Source organism: Hyaloscypha bicolor, assembly GCF_002865645.1.
Source record: "Hyaloscypha bicolor E unplaced genomic scaffold K444scaffold_15, whole genome shotgun sequence".
NCBI lineage: Eukaryota > Fungi > Ascomycota > Leotiomycetes > Helotiales > Hyaloscyphaceae > Hyaloscypha > Hyaloscypha bicolor.
The window spans coordinates 1234889-1250251 of NW_020194517.1; the positions used below are offsets into that span (position 1 = coordinate 1234889).

At 50.1% G+C, this 15363-nt stretch overlaps 4 protein-coding genes across 4 annotated transcripts; 1 reads left to right on the plus strand and 3 right to left on the minus strand.

Moving 5' to 3' along the window:
• Positions 1–812: 812 nt before the first annotated feature.
• K444DRAFT_650038 (uncharacterized protein) lies at positions 813–1963 on the minus strand. Its single transcript, XM_024885615.1, has 2 exons — positions 1579–1963; positions 813–1521 (listed from the first exon to the last, which is right to left on the minus strand). The coding sequence occupies exons 1-2, from the start codon at positions 1898–1900 to the stop codon at positions 1127–1129; spliced, it is 717 nt and encodes a 238-aa protein (XP_024743049.1). The 5' UTR covers positions 1901–1963; the 3' UTR covers positions 813–1126.
• A 2346-nt stretch (positions 1964–4309) lies between these two features.
• On the minus strand, positions 4310–5795 carry K444DRAFT_607577 (uncharacterized protein). The gene is made up of 3 exons (XM_024879197.1): positions 5359–5795; positions 5222–5305; positions 4310–5172 (listed from the first exon to the last, which is right to left on the minus strand). Exons 1-3 carry the CDS (start codon positions 5558–5560, stop codon positions 4589–4591), a joined length of 870 nt encoding a protein of 289 aa, XP_024743050.1. The 5' UTR covers positions 5561–5795; the 3' UTR covers positions 4310–4588.
• Positions 5796–11067: 5272 nt separating this feature from the next.
• On the minus strand, positions 11068–11911 carry K444DRAFT_164580 (uncharacterized protein). The gene has a single exon (XM_024870684.1). It carries the CDS (start codon positions 11776–11778, stop codon positions 11125–11127), a length of 654 nt encoding a protein of 217 aa, XP_024743051.1. The 5' UTR covers positions 11779–11911; the 3' UTR covers positions 11068–11124.
• A 1375-nt stretch (positions 11912–13286) lies between these two features.
• K444DRAFT_624657 (uncharacterized protein) lies at positions 13287–14981 on the plus strand (the record flags this gene model as incomplete). Its single annotated transcript, XM_024882429.1, has 1 exon — positions 13287–14981. The coding sequence occupies one exon, from the start codon at positions 13287–13289 to the stop codon at positions 14979–14981; it is 1695 nt and encodes a 564-aa protein (XP_024743052.1).
• Positions 14982–15363: the final 382 nt, after the last annotated feature.

The following is a 15363-nucleotide window of genomic DNA, read 5'->3' on the forward strand; positions in this document are numbered from 1 at the left end:
AAATTGCTTGCTCACGTTCCTCTTCTTCCTGCTCGCGCTTGAGTTGCTTGCGATACGCGACGAGCTGGAATTCAGTGTCGGTGAGGGGAGTATCGAGAGGATTCGTGCCGACAAACGAGACAGATCGGGCTCTGCGGCGGACAGGGGAGGGGGTAGTAGACTGGGAATTGGACTCGGTGTCAGTGATCTTGCGCTCTTCTGCTTGCTCAGTGAGGATCTTCTTGCGAAGCGCGGCGAGATCGAATTCGGCCTTGGTCAGGGGGGTGTCAAGTGGGTTGCTGCCCAGAATCGCGAGTGAGCGAGATCTGCCCTTTCGAGGACTGACAGAGGTGCCAGGATCAGTCTTTGAGAGCTCCATGGTGCTCGTTGTTATCGTTGATTGGGTCGATTAGCAAGGCGGTGTGCAGGTTGAAAAGACCGCTAACGTTGTTGGGAAGGATTCGGTGTGGCAGAAAGGATGCACCGGAGCTAGTTGAGTTGCTCCCCTCACAAAAATTCACTCTTCAGCAAAAGCAAATGTATCTCCCATCTATGCTTCACTTTTGCAAGACGAGGCCAATTGATGCCATAATGCCATTGCCACTGTTAAATTGAAATTGTTGAAAGAGATTGTTTAGAAAAATCCAACGCCCAAAGCATTCTCTATCACAGAAGTGTTGCCAGTTTCACGTGAGAGCAACTGAGCCACACCACAAGGTATTTCTTGCTTGAAAAGTCCCTTATTGTTTTGGCCATGACCTAGCTGGAATAAGAGAAACCTTGAAGCCTACATCTCTATATCAGATTCTGGGAGCTGAGAAGTATTAAATCGTCGGCAATAATACGTCTCTTCCTATTTATGCTATATATTCAAGAGCCGTTCGTAGAGGCCAAGATTGCTGCGTCTTGTTGGCCTCCCCACTGTTGCGAAGTTTCCAAAGCAGATTAAATCTGTATTTGAACTTTTGTGTTCCTCCATCCGGAAGTTGACTCGGATCGCCTCGACGAAAACTTGGACACTGGAAGCCGGGACAAAAGAAGAGAAGGCTTTCGTCGGAGAGTATTTGTGTAAACACTGCAGAATAAGAGTATGGCACTTGTACAATCAACATTGAGGCCTTCATACCAATCATTTCTGGCATCCTGCCTAAGCACCCCCCAAGAGCCTCAAAATTTTCCCCTCCTCAAATCCCTCTTCGTCCACGTCCATTCCATCTCCATCGCCAGCACCCTTCTCCTCCAAACCATTCATACCTCTCTCAACCCTCAACATCAACCTCCTCATCTTCTCCAGCTCTTCCTCAACCTCGCCGTTCTTTGTCACCAAATTCTGCTGCACCCCCGCGTCCTCCCCAGCCAGCAGATCCAGTACCCCCTTAAAAGCCTTATATCCCTCTACCTTCTCCCGAGCTTGTTTTCTCCTTTCCATCAACTCCGCTAACCTCTGTTGCAACTCCTTGTATTTCTGTGCCTGTTCCGGCGTCTTGGTCTGAGCTTCCTCGCTCCATTCTTCTGGCAACTGTTCAACAATGTTCTCTCTCCCTTACCATCTATTAGCATCTCTACAACTCACCAATACCATGCAGGTCCTGGACTTACGATAATCTATGCCCTTCTCAGCCCACTCCTCTCCATCATCATGGACGTCTCTGTCGCCCGCAACCCAATACAGCCGATCCACTTGCTCTGCAACATGTCTCTTCGCCTGCGGCCCATATGCTAGCCGGTTATGCTTCTTCAACAGCCCATTCAGCTTATGCAGTGCTTCGTCGATGGATTTCTGTCGAAGCGCATTCTCTTCGGCGGAGGAGTTGGATGTGAGGAAGGTGGAAGAAGGGGACAGCGGGTTGGAGAGCGCGAGGATTTGGGAGTTGAGGAATCGGAGCTTGAGATCGATGATCGTGGGTGCAGAGGAGGTCATTTGGACTTCGATGAGATACAGGGTGGGGAGTGAGACTGTGCTTCGATGTGGTTGATGTTTTTGTGGGGAATCAGACGCGAAACGTGGAGGGAGACGCGACTTGAGCAACCGAGCTACTGTAGTGGAACTTCGACCACAATTTCTCTTCCGCTTTCACAATCAAAAGTTCATGTCGATGGGCGATTGCAATCTCAATCGAGCCAGCAGGTTGAATTTGAGATCATTTAGAATTTGATGCCTGTATGAAATGCTCGATCATGATCTCCCCAAGAAGGTCACTGTATATCTCTTTTTGGAAATTTCTCCGTGTGGAGAGCACGCTGAGTATACAGTACCCTGGAATCAAGTGTAACATTCAGGCTTTGCGGCGCCACGCCTTCAAACTCGGTTGGTTAGCGAATTGCTGAGTGTTAAACGTATTCTCTGCTTCTCTCATCATCATCTATTTTTAAACATGAAGGTCTCATCATACTTGTTACTATTGTCAACAACTAGTGCTTTATAAGACCGATAGGCCAAAGGCCTAGAGAAAAAATTTCTGTCGTAATCAGTTTAAAAGAGTGCCGAGGACGAATCCGCTTAACAGGAGATATTCTGGTTTCTTATTCTTGAGGCGAAGGGGAGGAGTTTCCAGATACCGAGTAGTTGCTGGAGTTGTATATGCATTCTGGAGGGTGTTTTAAGGGCAAAAAGGTCGAGGAAGAAAGAGACGACTATAATGGTGCTGCTCCTCTGTGTACAGTACCCCGTGCCATGCGTGCACTTATAATAGCTGGCAGATAGATGAGGTTAGCAAATGCCGGTGTGGCTTATCTTCCTAGATTTCTGAAACTCTATTCTCATCTGGAGCATATTCCTAGTGCAGTGCCACTCTTTCCTCACTGTCTCTAGCAAACAAATATCGTGGGGTTCGTGTCCTCGTATTTTGCTTTGGGAATCGATCCTCGACATCTAAGTCAATATGCAGTCATAAACAGGCTGACTGACCCTTTCAAAGTAATCTTTTTAGATATCCCATGACCTATATTCAGCCCGACGGACTGCGAATGAGTGAGACCGAACTCATCAGATCTGGATTTCGAGCCTCAACCCCTGAACTAAGTTTACAAATGTCAGCAACCTTCCTCGGCTATTTCAGGGGCTTCTCGAAGTCCTTGGCACAGACAAAATGATCAAACGATTGCAGAGCAGCAGTCAAGAAAAACATCGTTGGATGTTCAGAGCTTGTGTGGAAAATTAAATCCTGATTCCGCTTCGTTATCCTCGAATAGCATGGAGCAACATTAAACCTGCAATACTCATTGATTCACACTTCACTATCTCGTCATTGTTCCAGATCCACCCCTGAATCTCCTATCATTCTAGAGAAGAGGCACCATCTCCAGCTCCCTATGCGCATTAACCTCGCACTCCCTCCACACCCCCAAACCTTAAAACCCACCCGTCTCCTTCTCTGCCTCTGCCCTTCCATTCTCCTGACCACCGACCCCTCAATGATCTCATCCGCCGCAGTGCAATAGTCTAAACACTGCATCCCGTACTGCCGCAGCGTCACAAACTTCATGCACTCTCTGTCAACTACCAGTCTACGGCCAGCCCATTGTCCCAGCAACGTAAACAGGTGAACTCTAGAGTCGCGGTTGAGTGGGAGGAGAATCCAGTCGTTGAGCGGTACGGCGCCGTGGATGGAGCGGTGGATGCGGTAGAAACGGTGGTTAGTGAGGCCCAGGCAGGTCGAGGAATTTCACGATCTTGGTATAGAGCTCCGGGGCGATGGTGAGAAGTGTGGGTTTGGGTTTGGGTTTGACATTTACAGTAACATTAATCAACTCGGTGTACTCAAAGCGTGTGGGACATTCAACTTGGAGTTGAGGTTACCTTGGGTTGTCTCTGGTACAGTATGTCAAATGAATAGATTAGATTAGAATACTGGCTAGTAATCTAATCTATTCATCAAAAATACCCACTAATTATATTCTAATCTAATCAAATTATTTAAGCATTGCGGTAATTATATTCTATTCAAGCTAATCATGAATATTCATGAATATTCGGAATACCTTGATTACTTTTTTGACACACTGCTCTGGTCTAGCTTCATTCTTGATGAGTGCGCTACCGGCAGCCATTGGATTGGTGATTGTTCCAGGTTGTACTGGGTCAATTATGGATAGTTTCTCGATGACATTTGTCAAGGCGGTGCCAGATGCCATTGTGTTGCTTAAGTGAATTGGTGATCGCGGCGATAGATCGGGACACTTCTTGATAGATGTCGCGATGAGGCGAGAAAAGAGTTTCTTTATTACATTCGCTTGTTGACCTCTTTTAACATCTGGGATTCCCTTTGTATAAATGTTTATTCACGCTCGCCTCGCTTTCAGGGACCGAAGTCGGGATCAGCAGAACATTGCCTTTCAATATTAAATTCCCCTTTGTATGCCAGGAGAACTGGAGATGAATTCATCAAATTCTCATTTTCCCCCTGATATTCTTAGTAAAGGTACTTTTGATGGCTATGCCACAAATGCTCACTTTGTGCCCATATTACTTATTGAGAACATGAAAAGAGTCCGCTGGCACGGATCCTTACCCTACAGCTCCTTGACTATTTCCCTAATGAACCAATTCTTCTTTGTACAGCTCCTTGGCCACCCTCCAGATACTGCCTCCAGACCAGAGAGTCTATGCCTAGACCCACCAGTACGAAGCTTTCCCAGCCTCCTTAGCATCCTTCCTCTTCTCCTGATTGTCCCGTCGCTGTATCGCCGCAATTTCAATGGCACTTTCCAGGTTCAACCCATGGCAGCAGTATCGTATGCACGGGTTCTTGGGAATCTTGGCACGCTCAATTCGCTCGATCTCTAAACTGGTGTGGTTGACGAACTTGTCTCTGATCTCACAGTACAATAACTCTGGACCAGCCCACTCCTTCAGCAAAACGTGCAGACGAAAGCCACGGCAATCTGGGGCCCCGGGGATGAAATAGAAGGCGCAGAGTGGAACCTTGCCTCGAGCTGCCCTGTGGAGGCGGTAGAATATGCGAGTAGTCAGGCCCAGACAGGTTGAGGAGCAGCGGTCGAGCAAATCGAAGACCCTCAGCTGCAGTTCTGGGGGCAGAGCGATGAGCCTGGAATTGGCTTGATTAATGACAGCCATGGGATTGGTGTGGCTGCCAATGTTGGTGGAGTTGGCTTGACCAGGGGTGATCGTGAGATTGGTTTGGCTGGCGACGGCGAGCTTGGAAACGGCTTGATCATTGTTTTGAGCTCGATCTATACAATCAGCTTGGTTTGGACAGGGGATTGCAATCGTAGTACTGACCATTCTCCTCTTCAACAGCAGCTCTTGTGATCGCCAAAGTCAGATCATCCACAGCCAGTGATACTTGGTCCTCTTCCTCATCATCTGCTGTAACGTCAGCTTAGGTGGTGGAGAGGGGCTACAATTGGAATACTGACCTGCCGCCTTATCCAATGGAAGCTCACTAATCTTCCTAGAGATTAATGCGGCCAGGTTCGTAGTCATTGCGAGTGCGAATCTCTTCGTTACAGTGTCGTGCCGCAACGGAGGTTGTCTTTGCTCGATGAAGGCGGGAGATCGAGGACTTCGGAGCGAAAGCCGCTCGAGCAACCGATTAACGCGGGGTGAATACCTGGGCATCCCCAATTCACACAGACCGACCCAGGGAATCCGTAAGGTGAGCGATTCGTTTGGATGGAGAGGGGAGCATCTCGTCTAAATCCCTTCTCCAGTGGCGGCCTTCTCTTTGTCTGCCCGTCCTCTCCCTACCCTTAGACTCCCACAAGTCTCGAAGACAGCTCTTCTAGGACTTGGAAGCAAGTTGGCTGCTCTGATGCCCCATAAATGGGAGTTCCGCAACTTTTCTGATGGAGTGATGTCTTATCCGTCACAAGATCCCTAACCGAGAGGCTGCGGCTGAGAGTGCAGCTTTGCGAATGAGATTTCGAGTTCAAACAAGCTTAATATTTCGTTGCATCATCGAACAGTATCTCCATATCAAAGCAAATTAGAGCTTTCCCTAGCCCTTATAGGTTAGCTTGCAGCTTTCTGGAGCAGATCCAGATTCAAACCGCCGGGTCCCAAAGAGCCAGTAGTCACGTGACAGACCGCATTCGTAGTTCGTCTTATCTTTGGGGGAACATCACAACTTCAACCTCTTGGGATATCCAAACTTCTCGGGCATCCAACAAGTATTTCCAATCCACTCCATTGCTGGCTTGGTTGGGGTGATGATTGTGATGATCGTGGTGAGTTGGATTTCTTGGGTTCTCACTCCCTCCAGTTGGGTTCAGGTGAGCATCTGCAAGTTAATGAATTGTGCTTGGTCTTATTTCAAGAAAGGGTCTTCCAAAGATTGCAATTAATCTGAAGCATCCGTCGAGCCAGAAGGAGCCAACACGTGATCTATCTATAAAGGGATGACTGGGAAGAATTCAGGGGAAGTTTCAGCCGATGCCGATCTCCCCGCCGAGGCTTTAGCCTTCGCAAACATCGCCAACTTTGGCGCGTAGCACTGCACACCTTCGAATCCTCCCATCGCATAATAACAAGGGGCGTCATGTTTTAAGAAGTCTTGAAATGTCTGACCCGAAAGTTCACCCGAAGAATTCGGTGTGGACCGTTTGCCTCAAGATCTAGGATGAACGCGTTCGCATGAACTTCCACGATCCAGGTTTCGTACCAAAAGAACCGTTTTTGTTCTCTATTCAGAGACCTTGGTGCGGCTTTCCGAATATTTCTTGGTCATTGATCATACCATCGGAGCAGGAACCGATCGTTCATCGGGAAGAGGCTCGAGGTTGATCACCCGCCGAGCCGGAATGCTGGCCTTTGCAGCAGTCACCGTAGGTCATTCTGCATGTTGTTTTCAATTAGTCGCGGCTAATTGATTAGATTGTTGGAATGTCTCTGCAATATGTTGCCACTAGCAAAGGAGAGTTGTTGGCTGGGAAGATGATTCATGGAGTCGTAGTGGGTGGCCTCATAATAGTGGGCACAGCTTACGCTTCGGAGGTGAGGTGAAGTCCTCTTCATGTTAGGAATATCTAACATTATTCAAAGGCTGCACCTATTCGTCTCCGAGGTCTTCTTCTAAGTTGTCTTGCTTTCGTCGTCGTCATGCAAGCCATTGGACTTGGAGTCGTTCGGGCTTTCGTTCCCGATCTTCCTCCTTCAACCTTCCGAAATGCATTTGCCCTGCAATGGCTTGTCGGTGGACTTCCAATCGTTGCGTTTTTCCAGGTTCCAGAGAACGTTCTCCCTCGTGACTCAAGCTGAGCAGCACTCACCGAGGCAGATCGCCCAACTACCTGCTCTTGAAAGGTTGAACAGAAGCAGCACGCAGCTCGCTGGCTCGTATATATGGCAAAGGTAATCACATCGATGCACGGCTAGCCCACCTGAAATCCGGATTTCAACAGGAAATGAATCCAGGCCAAAAGCCAAGCTATCTCGACTGTTTCAGAGGCACGGATCGCAAAGGAACCCTCACAGTTTGCCTTCTACAGCTCGGCAATAGCCTCATAGGAAGTGCTCTATTAACCCAAAACATATACTTCCTAACTCAAGGCGGACTACCAGTGATCCACGCATTCGATATCAACATCAGAGGTTTCTGTCTCGCCCTTCTGGTCATGCCATTCTCACGTTATTTCAGAGACAGGGTCGGACGACGCCCGCTGTATCTCGGCGGAGTTGTCGGGAATATTATCGCTATGGCGGTAGTAGGAGGTCTCAGCTACGCCCCATCCTCAGACAAGGGGGCCATTTAGGCCATTGCAGTCTTAATGTAAGTCCTGCCCCACCTCATACCCCTCATCACTAACAAGCAACAGCAATCTCCTCATAGCCTGGCAAGTTTTCACCATCGTCCTGGTCTCCTGGTCCATGCCCCCGACTCTTTTCCTACCGTCTGCGCCAACTAATGCAATCCATCTCCATCATGACGCAAGCCTTCACCTCCTGGCTCTTTCAATTCTGCACCCCCTATATTTACAACGTCGGCGCCGGATCGGGGAATCTAGCCGCGAAGACAGGGCTCATTTTTATGGGGTGTTCTGTCGTGTTGTTGGCGTTGGCGTAGTTTTGGATCCCGGAAACGAGGGGCTGAGTACGGAGGTTGTGGATGGGCTTTATGGGGGTGATGTCAGTCCGAGGCGGTTTTGGAGGGTGAAGAGGGGGGGGGGGAGGAATTAAGTAGAGGGGCGGGGAAGGTGGAGTTGACGAGCTGGGGTGAGAAGAGTAGGGGGAGTTAAGTTCTTGCTTGGACAATTTAGCGTGGCGTTGGGAGGTGGACTTGGAAGAGGGAGTTGAGGCTTGCAATCTGATGTTCTGTGTTATGGAAGTCACACAAGGCTTAGACGCGATTGTATTGGCCCTTGCCTGGTCGCCCTCCTCCTTCCCTCCCAGAGACGCTTTCAGATATCTATATATGCCGGGAAGTCTTCCATCTTGAATTTTCGTCCTTGCACTTGCACCCATTTCTGTCAGAACCATGTCCGGTTTGCTCCAAGTATAGCCTTCCCCAAGGCGATCTCTCACTCTTTGCTATTATCAAACAGCTATTCTATGACTCTTCAGTACCCATTCCGCATTGCCAAATTCAAGATGTCTTGGCTGCTATCAGGAAAGACACCGCAGTCAACTTTTGGGTGCTAAGATGAAAGGCTACCTACTATCGTCTGGTTCTAAAACGCTTTCCATCGAGTCTCTTTCTCCTTATTTTGCTGTCAAGTGGGTGGCGGCTGTCACTCGTTGTGAAGAGTTGAATGAGCCTTCACAGCTACACTATACATACAACTAAGAACAGCGATTTACACGATTGTGAAAAGTCCACGGCTCCGTCTGCCTTCCAAAGATGTTCACAATAAGTACTTCCCAGTCTCTTGGTTGATAGAGGCTGTATGTCCTGATCCATGCTGTCTTTCAATCTCCTGACCGCTCGCTATCTATACCACAGACTTAGAGTCTTTAACGGTATCTCACCAGGCAGTGTTAAGATTCCCTCGTTCCCACTTGCCGTGAGTGAGAAACCAGCGGAACCGGGCTTCGAGAAAAGAGTACCTGCAACTGGAGGCGTAGAACTTCATTAAAACAAGAACGCTCAACAAGCCTTGGTCCAGAGCGCTAAGGAATTGGCAATGCTATGAGGAAGAACAAATCTTTTTTTCTCTCCAAATGTAAAAGTCGCATGGCGCCTCAGCCATTGGTTCTACTCGATCTACCTTCCCACGAGCCGTTCTTCAAAGGAATAGGCAAGGAGTCTTGGTCGCTGTCAAGGATTTCTTGGTCCAGGACATGAGCGGAAAGCTATTCACAAATCGTCTGGTTCCAAATCGGTGTCGTCGGGTCTGTCGGCTGTGAGGTGGACGGCTGTTGTCAAGCACTATAAACATCCGACATCCTTTGCCTCCTCGTAAGTCTTAATCGTAACCATTTCGAAATCACTGGGATTTCGCTTTCTTTTATCTATAGTATTACGTGCGACATTCTTCTTGACAGCAGAAGGGAGCGAATATTGGGTAATGTCAAGAAAGAAGGAGGCTGGAGTTGTGAATCTAAGGGAGCTTTAGTCCACCTCCTAGTCTGATATTGCCATTTCCACCCTCGCTTTACAATACTGCTTATTGGCTTAGGGCCTGTCCTGCCACCACTATATACCATTCAGTTGTTTTTATTAGAGGCTTTAGAGGCCCGTGCAGCTAAACTTCACGACACTCAGTCTTCCCGTCGTATTCGCTTCCTTTCTTTCCTCCAGGTTCTTCCAGTCTCACGAAATTCCCTCAGGCTAAACAATATTACGCCTTTACTTAATTCTAAGATCTTATCTAAGAGTTAGGTTATAGTATATTACGGTGCAATTAAATAATAAGAAATTAATCAAGGTTCTCGTGATTATTTCTAGGCATTTACCTTAGATATAGGGGTTTTGGAGCAGTAGATATGGGCCCTGGTCAAAGGTTGATGGCGACTAGCTTTTAAAATCATGCAAAAAGAGCGATCCATAGTGGCGGCAATTTATTTCAGATAGAGGGCTCATTTACAGAAGGTGCCGATGTCGGGGGATAGTAAATTTTAAACAATGTATGGTATATGGAGGTCATATGGCAGTGGCAGGACAGGCCCTTAAATCCCCAAACATTTCATCTTTCATACTTGGAGAAAGGATGTTACCGGGAATAGTGGAGGTTTATATTCAAGAATTCATGGAAAACGGAGTTTTGATCACGTGTCACATACCCCTTTTCAGGGTTTTGAATATCCACGGCAACACCTCCCCTCCCCAAATCGAAGGCCATGCCCATGACATCAGATACTAAACATCCGATCGATCTCCAAGCCACCTCCTTGCAGTCGTCAACTCACCCTGCCCCATCCCAGTTCGTCTCGCAGAACGCTTCTCTGCCTCCCCTTCCGCTTAAACCACAAACAAACTCTCTGTTTTCGGACGGGCGAGATGAGAAACACGAAATTGCGCCGATCATTCTCTTCCGAATTCCATCATGCAATCGCCCTTCGCCGCAGCCTTACGACCTGCGCAAGATGTTTCATCGAGAAAAAAAACGAGGGGTCGAGATACGATGATAGCGCGTTACAGAAGGGGATCAGCCAGGGGGGTTTCACCGATCCCTCGGCAAAAGACACCGAGGAATTCTGAGGCGCGCTTTGACGTGTTTGGGCTTGAGTACAGATCGAGGGTCACCGGCAACGAACGAACGAACGGTACGGAGGAACTTACAGACGTTTCTGGTTGAACGTTTTATTTCGGGTTTCGTTTAGACCCATAATCTTATTTCTATCTGCTACACATGAGAGCCTGGCCTGGCCCAAGGACCAAGAATGACGGTTTGTGGTTGATGGATGGGTGGGTGTGAGATAGATAGTGGGGCAGGTTGCTATTCCGAGAGGACGGTCAAACAGACGCGCGCAAGTTCTTGCGCGTTCTCTCCACGGAGGCCACGACCGAAGGGAGGAGTCTTTCTTGCTTTTGTGGAGAGATGCACGCGCAACGAATGGAAGACGCGCCTCAAGCGCGAGGAGCTGCAAAGAAGCTTCGGTTGGGTGGCCGCGGGCCACGACAGAGACGGCTAAATCGGGTGGTGGTGAGCAGAAAGGAGGGGTGAGTTGCGGAGGCTGCAGACTGAGGCCTCTGGATTTGCGGAGTATGCATGCGGGTTCTACTGTGGTAGTTGGATGGGTGGCGACTACTGGCTGGGCAGAAGCTTTGGTGGTGCTTTGGTTTTGCGGTGCTTTGGCTGGGTGAATCGGGAGAAGTCAGCAGCGCGCCTTGCATACAAGCGCCGCGAGATATGCGGGCGCAGGTGGTTCGTCTTCACAGATCGACAACCCCTGACCATGCATCTGAGCGCTTCTCCGTTTAGCTTTCGAGATTTGGGCCTTGGGAACACGACAGCATGAGCAAAGGTCAGGGTCGACGTTTGGGTGGAGGAGTCAGATGGGATCGCTTGGGACGAGAGCACGAGCATGGGCGTAGCATGAGGGGACGCAAGATGAATGGGGGTTGAGGGCGCGAGGTGAGATGATGTGCTGTCATTTATTTTCTCTCCGACTGTGCGATTATGGGAGGTGTTCAGGAGTGACGATTGGATGGAAGAAGATGCATCTTTCGATGGCGGAGAAGGATCAATGACTCGCCTGCCCTGCAGCGCTGCAGTGCGGGCATTGATTGGCAGCGCATGATTTAGGGGGCAAGCCACATCGACCAGACATGCAGCCCACGCCGGAGCGTGCGGTCTGGAATAGGGGGGCTTGGACATCGAATACAGTGCAGCTCCACTCGCCTGAAGCACAGAGGGCCAGAGTGCCGTGAATACAGGAGTACACCTCATACACTTCATACATTTCAGACAGACGAGGGGGCTTTGTTTTGAAAGAAACGACGAACGTACTTTTATCCTGTAGAGGGCGGGAGGGGGAGCGGGCTGGAACAATGGGTGAGCTCGAGTCCCGAGGGACGGACAGGCAGCGCTTTGGCAGCCTTTTGCAAATTGCAGCTGATTTTCACGCGCCGCTTGAGGGTGATGGTGTTTGCAGGAGATTTCCAAGCAGTGAGGGGATACACTGGTACCTAAAGTAGGATTTTGCAGCGGATTTCCTAAACCTGATGGTCAACTGCTGCCCCTCCCTGTGCATCCCGGGGGGTTCGTGGAGATCAATGCGCTGCTGCCAGCCATCGAGGTCCGCAGCGGCCCTCATCACATTGCGAGCCACCATCACAACGGCGCGGGAGCCTCAAGAGCCAGATTCGAGGCCTCCCACAGGCTGTTGCCCTCCTCGACAATCACTGGTGCGAGGCAGGTGTTGTCCAATAGCGCGGCCGGCTGCTTCTGTCAACACCACCACGAGTACAGTAGTACATTTGACTCCACGAGCAGTCTCCCCTGCCCCTGTCCTGCCCTGCCTGCCAGCCACCCTCCCTGCCTGCTCCCACCGTCCCACGAAGCAGCGAACCCTGCCAGCCCAGCACTAGGCCGCATCCGGCTAGGCCCTTTTGCCTCCTGCGGGCCCAATACTGGTGCAGTACTCTCCCTTCTCTTCACACCATCACTTCTCTCCTCTCTCTCTCTCCATCCCTCACTACACACCGCCCCTTCTCTTTTCCTCTCGTTGTCGAGTCGCCTCCATCCTCTTTCCCTTGAGTGATAATCCGACAGGAGCGTGTTGGGATTGAGATTGAGATTTCCGCAGATTCTTCGCATTCAATACCGACCCCCCCGTTCGCGGCCTTTGTCGTTCTTAGCCTCCGGCTCCTGGTCAGACCTCGCACACGTCCGCTTCGATCTGCTTTCATCGACAACACAAGCACAAGAACAAGAACTCAACCCGCGCCTTCTGCCTTTCAACCCTCGGTCGCTCTTTGTTGATTGCAGAGCATCGCGCCTTCCCCTTCCCCGGAAATCGATTTCATTCCATTGAGCACTTCTGCTTCCGTCCTCCTTGAATAGACAACACTCTGTAATTTGCAACGACTACATAGTCCGCGACGCGTTTCGTTTTCCTCGGGTCACCCGGTTTTTGTGCACACCTCTTGGATCACCACGAGCAAAGCTATTCCTTACAAACTTTCGACAAAATTCACCGCTTGCCTGCTTTTCAAAGGCTTGCCTCCGCTCAGCACACGAGCTGTTTTTTACAACTACATAATCTTCCCACTCTTCAACGTACAAAAGCGATCGACTCGTTCGGTCATCTAATTCCTCTAATAACTTTGCCTGCTCACTTGCTGAGCACGTCGCCAACTCGATAGCCTTCACTCCCTCGACGTCGACTTCGCGACCATCGATCTCTTCGATCACGTCAATCTTCCCGACCAACCAACCCACCTGTTCAACATCACACTTCGAGTATGGACGCAGGCGGTCTTGCTCAGATGTCCTACAACAACTTCCCGTCCAGTAATGGATTGGGATTGCCCGGTTCTGGCTTTGCTTCCAGACGAGCAAATGCCCCAAATCTCAAGCGCCTCAACTTCGAACCAACCAAGCAGTCCGACCCCCAAGACAACGGAGCTCCGACACCGCGCACCTCCCGGTCTCACTTGCTTGCGGGCTTGAGAACAGCGCCAAAGTCCGCCACCTCCAGCACATTCCCCTCGACGGCCCCTCCCACCCAACTGCAACATAACACCGGACTTGCAGGAAGCATCTATGCGGACAAAGAGAGCTATGGTGGACCAAAGACTTCCGTTTACTCCAACCAGCAGGGTGGATTCAACCAGTTGAATAATCGTCAGATGTACTCCGTTCCAGAGCAACCACTTGCACCACCCGAGATCCTCGTTGATGAGCACGGCCAGGAGCAGATGGACCCAAATCTCTATGCTCAATTGGTAGCTACCAACATGTACCTTGCAGAGCAACAGCAACGTCTGCAGCAACAACTCATCAATGTCCAGGCAGCTGCTCAACAATTCCAGGGTTTGAACTTAGGGATGGGAAATCAGATGCAACAGCAGTTTGCTACGCCTCCGGTCACACCGCAGAATATGTATCAGCAGCAACAGGTCAAGAACAATATGCAGCCAATCATCACACCAGTGATGGGAGCCCAGCCCGGAATCTATTCGTACTACATTCCGGCAACCGGCCAGCAAAGCTATTTCATGGACCAGAGCGCCCAACAAACTCAGTTCATGGACCAGCAGGTTGTGCAGCAATCAGTCAACTACTCACCACCTCAGCAGCATGGCACACCACGATTCCAGGTTTCCCCGCCTCCGCAATCAGATACTCCTACGTTCACCCGAAGCATCAGCCCTCCCAAGAAGTCTCAATCTCCGCCATCAGACCACGCTCCCTTGCCACCTCCATCGGCAGGTGCTTTCCGCCGCGGACACCGAAAGGCAAACTCGATGGCAATCGGCACTGACATTCCTGCTACGTTTGATGGCCCGAAGTCTGCACTTCTGCCAAAGAGCATGGGATTCCCATCTACGCCAACCGCGTCTGGCTTCGGTCCTGGACAAGCTCGAGCTGGAGAGCACCCAATCCGCCAACCTCGTGGACCACCTTCGTTGGATGAGTTGACTGCGAAGCCCACCACCAAATTTGAGGGCAGCAAGAACTTTGCTACTCGCACACGCCGAAACGCTGTCCACAATCTCGTTCGTGCAGGAATGGAACGTCGCAGAGCTCCAGGCAGTGCAGGCTCTGGTAGCATGTCTCCGGTCTCTGAGGTCGGCGAGGTCACATTCTCTGTCTCATCGGACAACGATTCGGACAGCGGTCGCAGTGGAAGTGGAAGCCTTTCCGGTCGACCAAGTCTTGGCAGCTCTCGCGCTTCAGCTCACGGTGCTATTGGTTCTGATCGACCATCCTCGCGTCAAAAGGAGCGCTCCTTGGAACGCAAGTCAGCGGCATCTGTTGACAGCAACTTCACGACCGCCAGTGTCAGCAGTGATGATGATTCTTCTGTTGGAGGCAGCTTTGCTGCTGTCTTCAAGAATGGTGGCAAGAAGCCCGAGCCCAAGAATGTTGAGCGGAAGGCACCCATGTTGGTTCTCACATCGGCTGAGAAGCGCAGAGTGGGCCCTCTCTACTAGGAGAGCCACGAACCCAAAAGTCGACAAAGGGTAGATCCCTGATTTGGTCGACATCCGATCACTCATTGTTTGTGTCAATTTGATATTGCATTCGACTGTCCATATTCTCTTGCTTTACCTTAACGACGACGATGAATTACCGAGTCCTTAATTCGATATACAATTACAACAACTTTCTTTCTTTCCTTTCGACGACGAGATCCCAAAATGGATTGCGACAGATTGTGGCATGAGCATAGTGGATGCAGAAAAATGGACCTTGGATTGTATTCATGGTTTGCATTTTTGGAGACGTTACGCCGGGTTTGGGGTACTCGTTTCTATGTCTGGTGCTACGTTTGGCTGGAGCCTGCTTGTTTGCTTGCAACGCCGCAGCTCTTGA

Bases quoted from the DNA above. Each gene is read 5' to 3' on its own strand.
- K444DRAFT_650038 (XM_024885615.1), bottom strand. From the start codon at position 1,900: ATGACCTCCTCTGCACCCACGATCATCGATCTCAAGCTCCGATTCCTC. The intron at 1,522-1,578 runs GTAAGTCCAGGA...ATAGATGGTAAG, and splicing joins TGAGAAGGGCATAGATTATC to GGAGAGAGAACATTGTTGAA.
- K444DRAFT_607577 (XM_024879197.1), bottom strand. From the start codon at position 5,560: ATGCCCAGGTATTCACCCCGCGTTAATCGGTTGCTCGAGCGGCTTTCG. The intron at 5,306-5,358 runs GTCAGTATTCCA...ACGTTACAGCAG, and splicing joins TCCATTGGATAAGGCGGCAG to ATGATGAGGAAGAGGACCAA. The intron at 5,173-5,221 runs GTCAGTACTACG...CTGATTGTATAG, and splicing joins TGCTGTTGAAGAGGAGAATG to ATCGAGCTCAAAACAATGAT.
- K444DRAFT_164580 (XM_024870684.1), bottom strand. From the start codon at position 11,778: ATGAAGTGTATGAGGTGTACTCCTGTATTCACGGCACTCTGGCCCTCT.